Source organism: Triticum urartu, chromosome 7A (assembly GCF_056163025.1).
Source record: "Triticum urartu cultivar PI428250 chromosome 7A, HENAU_Tu73, whole genome shotgun sequence".
Classification (NCBI taxonomy): Eukaryota; Viridiplantae; Streptophyta; class Magnoliopsida; order Poales; family Poaceae; genus Triticum; species Triticum urartu.
In genome coordinates this window covers 508,649,448-508,654,735 of record NC_141879.1, presented here as the reverse complement: position 1 = coordinate 508,654,735, position 5,288 = coordinate 508,649,448, and the positions used below count along the sequence as shown (strand labels likewise).

The 5,288-nt window shown below is 44.0% G+C and overlaps 1 protein-coding gene across 1 annotated transcript; it reads left to right on the top strand.

Annotated features, from left to right (window-relative positions):
* The first annotated feature begins 1,206 nt into the window (after positions 1-1,206).
* LOC125519688 (auxin-responsive protein IAA21) lies at positions 1,207-4,997 on the top strand. The gene is made up of 5 exons (XM_048684420.2): positions 1,207-1,620; positions 2,563-2,804; positions 3,378-3,519; positions 4,268-4,329; positions 4,640-4,997. The coding sequence occupies exons 1-5, from the start codon at positions 1,382-1,384 to the stop codon at positions 4,675-4,677; spliced, it is 723 nt and encodes a 240-aa protein (XP_048540377.1). The 5' UTR covers positions 1,207-1,381; the 3' UTR covers positions 4,678-4,997.
* The last annotated feature ends 291 nt before the right edge of the window (positions 4,998-5,288 follow it).

Genomic DNA, 5,288 nt, shown 5'->3' with positions numbered 1-5,288 from the left:
CCTCGCTTCTTTGGTACAATGGTACTATTGTCATTTATACCAACTCTACCGTGGCCTATGCCTTTGGTCGCCATAATTAATGGTTAAAATTACACTAATCCAAAGAGGAGACATTAGGAAGCGACGGAGGTGAGGTTTATGGAAGTTAGGGGAGAACAATACAACAACAACAAAGTCTTTAGTCCTAAGTCCTAACAAGTTGGGGTTGCCTAGAGTTGAAACCCATAAGATATCGCAACCGACTCATGGTTCTGCCACATGGATAGTTAGCTTCCACGCACCCTTGTCCATGGCTAGTTCTTTGATGATATTTCAGTCCTTCGTATCTCTTTTTACAGACTCCTCACATGTCAAGTTTGATCTACCCCCAACCTCACTTGACATTCTCAGCACACTTTAACTGTCCATTGTGCACTGTAGCTTCTGGGTGCCTGCACCAAATATGCCCAAACCATCTCAGACGATATTGGACAAGCTTCTCTTCAATCGCTACACCTAACTGTTAAACATGTCGCCTTTTAGTAGGTCAACACTCAGCATCAAATACAACATTGCAGGTCGAATTGCCGTCCTATAGAACCCGACTTTTAGCTTTTGTGGCACTCTTTTGTCGCAAAGAACGCGAGAAGCTTGCGCCAGAAGTTAGGGGAGAACAATAAAGATGATAAATAAGGAGGACATCAACAATGGCCCATGTCAAAGACATTGGAGGCGGAGACATACCCCACGGCGATAGCAATAGATGATGAAAAGGTAGATTCATGGGCTAGAAAAAGATAATGGTAGTGGTGGCAAAAAAGGAAGATGACATGGTTGAACAAAGAAAGGGGGTTTGAGCACAATGAGGTTCAAAATGACCCACTTGCTTTATCACATTGATGGAGTAAGTGGTTTTAAGGTTGTACCAAAGGAGCGGCAAGTAATATGGATCAGTTGAAGTAATTTTCTCTCCGACAAGATTCAATCATGCTTAAGAGGCAACACTCTACACATTTATTCTAAACTATCTACCGCCTAAAAAGCAAAACATCTGATTCTTGATGCCCACACTGCCGAACCTCCCAAAAGAAAAGACAAAATCACATAAAAAAATGCAAAAGACAAAACAAAAGCATAAACTAAGACCACACCCCATGTGCAATTACGGAGCAAACCAAAGGGCCTCCCCGCAAACACGCACCATTAAACCCCATTTTCTCGTGCCCTCTCCCCCTCCGTCTTCCCCACTCGCGCAACCCACACACAACCGCAGCGGCAAGCAACACGGGCCGTCCTCCCGCACGCACAGAGCCGACCCACCTCCCCCCCTTATCGACGAGCCTCTCAAAAGCCAAGATCTCCCAGCGCGCGGCGCCGTAATGCTCGCCTGATTGCGCTGGTCATGGCGCCACCACAGGAGCGGGACTACATCGGGCTGTCGCCGGCAGCGGCGGCGGCGGCCACGGAGCTGCGCCTGGGGCTCCCGGGGACGGAGGACGCTGCCGGGGACGGCGGTGGAGCGGCTTCGGAGGCGCCGCTGACACTGGAGCTCCTGTCCAAGGGCGGGGCGAAACGCGGGTTCGCGGGCGCGGTGGCGGAGGAGGAGGACGAGAAGAAGAAGGCGCAGCCGCCGGCCGCCAAGTAGGTGGACTGGGCGCCGGTTGGTGCCTTGGTGGTTCTGAGCATTTTATTCATCTATTTACCTTCATTTCCATTTATATTTAAATAAAACTTCTTGATGTTTGTCGTAGCAATTTCTTGCGAGCAGTCTTGGCGGTTTCATGCGAAGATTCTTAGTAATAAGTTTGCTCGATTTAATTTCCTTCCTACCAGACATGACTGGGGTTTTAAACAGGGGAAGTTTTTGGCGTGAAATGCTTCGGCATCAACCAGGGGAAGTTTTTGGCGTGAAATGCTTCGGCATCAACAAACAATTTTTTTAGTGGGATTCAACAATAACCAAGTTTAAACAGGGAAATTTCTGGTGGGTTGTTGTTTGCAGCCTTTCTGGCGGAAATAAAACTGGTTATTGATTTACTTGATTACTTTCTTACTGTATTTATGGTTTTCCTCCCCCCCTTTCCTTGAAAAATGTTCATTCTTGTGACGCCAAATCACAACAATCATTCTGCGTTTCTCAGTTTCTGTCAATAAGTTTTAGCAGATCGTGTTATAGGAGCAATTCATCTTCAAATATCATCCTAATGAGCAGAACTATAAGACTAGAAAAAATAAATAAAACCTGTGGTGGTTCTGAAAAAGCTGAAGAAGCTTTCTTCTTGTGCGCGTCCTTGTTGGCTTTGGACAAGAAGCGACTTTTGTCTGTCTGGTCTCCACTTGCTCCTGGAATCACTGCAGTAAGTTAGTTAGCCAGTGCGCCAATTCACATGGATTTTTCCCCCTTTGTGCATCCGCCCAAGCATATCTAATTCTACCCACTGCTTCCAAGCTAATAGTAATCCGGTATCCCCTTGCCTTGTGGTCCTGGTTCAGTTTCTGTTGTAATTTCAGTACTTTGTGGCTACTAAAGCAGCCTTAATTCTTAATGGATATGTGTTTGATATGTTAGAATGTCTGTAACAGGGCACAGGTGGTAGGATGGCCACCAATACGCAGTTACAGGAAGAACACCATGGCGACGAACTTATCTGCTCCCAGAAGCAAAGACGAGGCCGAGGCGAAGCAGGCACCGGCACCAGGCTGCCTTTATGTCAAGGTTAGCATGGATGGTGCTCCTTACCTCAGGAAGGTGGATCTTAAGATGTATAAGAACTATAAGGACCTCTCGCTGGAGCTGGAGAAAAAGTTCAGCGGCTTTACTGTTGGTGAGCTCTTGTTTTACCCTTCATCTTTGGCTCAGTTATTGCTTGGGATGCCACAATAGGCTTGTTGATGTTGTGTGGTAGTATATTCATAATTGTTTGGTGAGTAAATACTTTTTTCTACGTATTTTTACTTGGGCAGGTGCAGTCTTTACCGTATACATGTACTCTCCGTCTCCATACATTTTGATACTTAATATGGTTTCACATATTGTAGTATTTGGCGTTTTAGGGTCTTTAGTTCTGGTAATTGACGGTTGCCTCAGTTCGTAAAGAATAAATACCAGCTATTGTGCTTGTTTAATTTAAGGTCTCAACTTTCTGAACTGTATGTCATCAGGATCACATAACATGGTTTGTACTGACTGCAGCCTTAGGAACATCATTGATTTTGCCTGTGAGGTTTGTAGAAATGAGTTCACATGGTAATAACATTATTGTCCCATGTCACTACAAGCCTTAGTTGGACTTCTTTTCACAGATATGTTCCCATGAATGCTAGTTCCAGTATAACTCTTTTGCAAATGTTCTTTGAGAGGGCTTTACTTGCATACCGTGTGTTCCTGGTTCCTGCAGGTCATGGTGAATCGACTGGAAAATCGGGAAGAGATGGATTATCTGATTGCCGGCTGATGGATCTTAAAAGCGGCACTGAACTTGTGCTCACTTATGAGGATAAGGATGGTGATTGGATGCTTGTTGGTGATGTTCCATGGCGGTGAGTATTGAGTAATATGGATATTGATAAAATTATGCGCTAGCAATACAGATTTTGCAGCAATATTAATGCTTTTCATCTGTATTTGCAACTATCTAATCAGCGAGTTTTTTTTTACTTTCTATGTTGTCCATATGCATACACCCTGGCCTCCTGTGTCTTAAATATTTTAATGAAGTAACAAAGCTTAATACAGTAATGCATTTAATTTACTGGAGTACTTTAATTGCTGAAGTGTCTCATCTGGGGCTATTGATTTGGAGTGTTATTGAAAATTCATATCTCCCTCCTATGAAGATTTGGTTGAAATAATTTTGTACAAATAAATGGGAATGGTGCATGTTTTTTTTCGAGATTGAAGAGGGGGGGGGGGGGGGGGCACCATTTGTCGTATTGCACTCAAAAGAGATTGGCAGCCCCATACCAAGGAGTCGACCGTAAGCGGTCATTACATCAGCAATGAATTACAGAAGGGTCGAACAGAAAGCAATTTTAGACATTCCAGCGGGTTCTTGATTTGTACATGTTTTGTGAAGCTGAATTTTTTTAAGACATTCTAGTGAGTTCTTGATTTCATCCAGCCATGATGTATTACTTTGTTTCCCATATGAGTCTGCCACATCATTGCAATGCCTGGCCCACCAAGATTTTGCACATTCCAATGAGTTCCTGAGCTTGATCCAGTATTCATCCTGTCCATAAAAAGCCACATGACTGGTAATATATATTCATTTTTCTGGTACCACAGAATGTTCACAGACAGCTGTAGGAGGATGAGGATCATGAAGGGGTCAGATGCAGTGGGCCTCGGTAAGTACTGTTAATATGTAGCAGAATAGGAAATCGTCACTTGTGTCCGTGAGTTTTTGTCATGGAAGGCTGGCAGAGAATCTACTGCTTGCACTGCTTTATTCTATATATACTGCTAGAAGAATAAATTTGGGTGAAGCAAGTTAGGCCTGTTCTATTAACTGTGGGACTTGCATGTCTATGTTTGCATAGTGTGTGTGTGTGTGTGTGTGTGAGGAAGAATTGTCTTCTATATTTACCACTGTCAGTATGACTAACTGTTTGTGCTTAATTCAAACTTGTAACGTGAGAACTTACTCCCGCTTTTCAGCTCCGAGGGCCGCCGAGAAGAGCAAGAACCAGAAGTAGCAAGAACGATGAACCCGATCTGTTTCCTTTCCTGCGATCGCATCTTACAAGGGTGATGGACTTTATGTGTGATGAGAAAGGGATTTACTTATATATATAACCTACGTGTATTCTCTTTGTTATTTCCTTGTATGTTCGTTCGGAACAAGCATGTTAGATTGTGTAAGCTGATGTGTGTGTATCTACTACTACTGCACTACTTTGATTTGATTCGCGTGTGTTGTATGCGGTTTCCGTTGTAAATTGGTGTGCTCTGTCTGTACCGCAAAGTCTTTTCTTTCATCTGTGTTTGGCGAGCCATGAGAAGAACGTTGCTTTCATTTCGTCTGATCATTTCTGGAACACTCTTTGGTTGCTCCAAGTGACATTATTTGTAACTGTGCTGTGCTTTGGGTGCACGCAGAAGCGTCAAACTGCGATGATTCTCCATGTCTGGTGGTTGGAAGATCGCATCAGGCCGTCGTAATCTTCCTCTGTTTCTGTTTCTGTTTCTGTTCCAAGGGAACTGCAGGAATGGCGCTGCCTCGGTTAACTCTGCTGTAGTAGATGGTCCTAGATTCGTTTTGGCGTGTGGTCTTTTCCGTGCTCTCCTCTACACTACACATATGCAC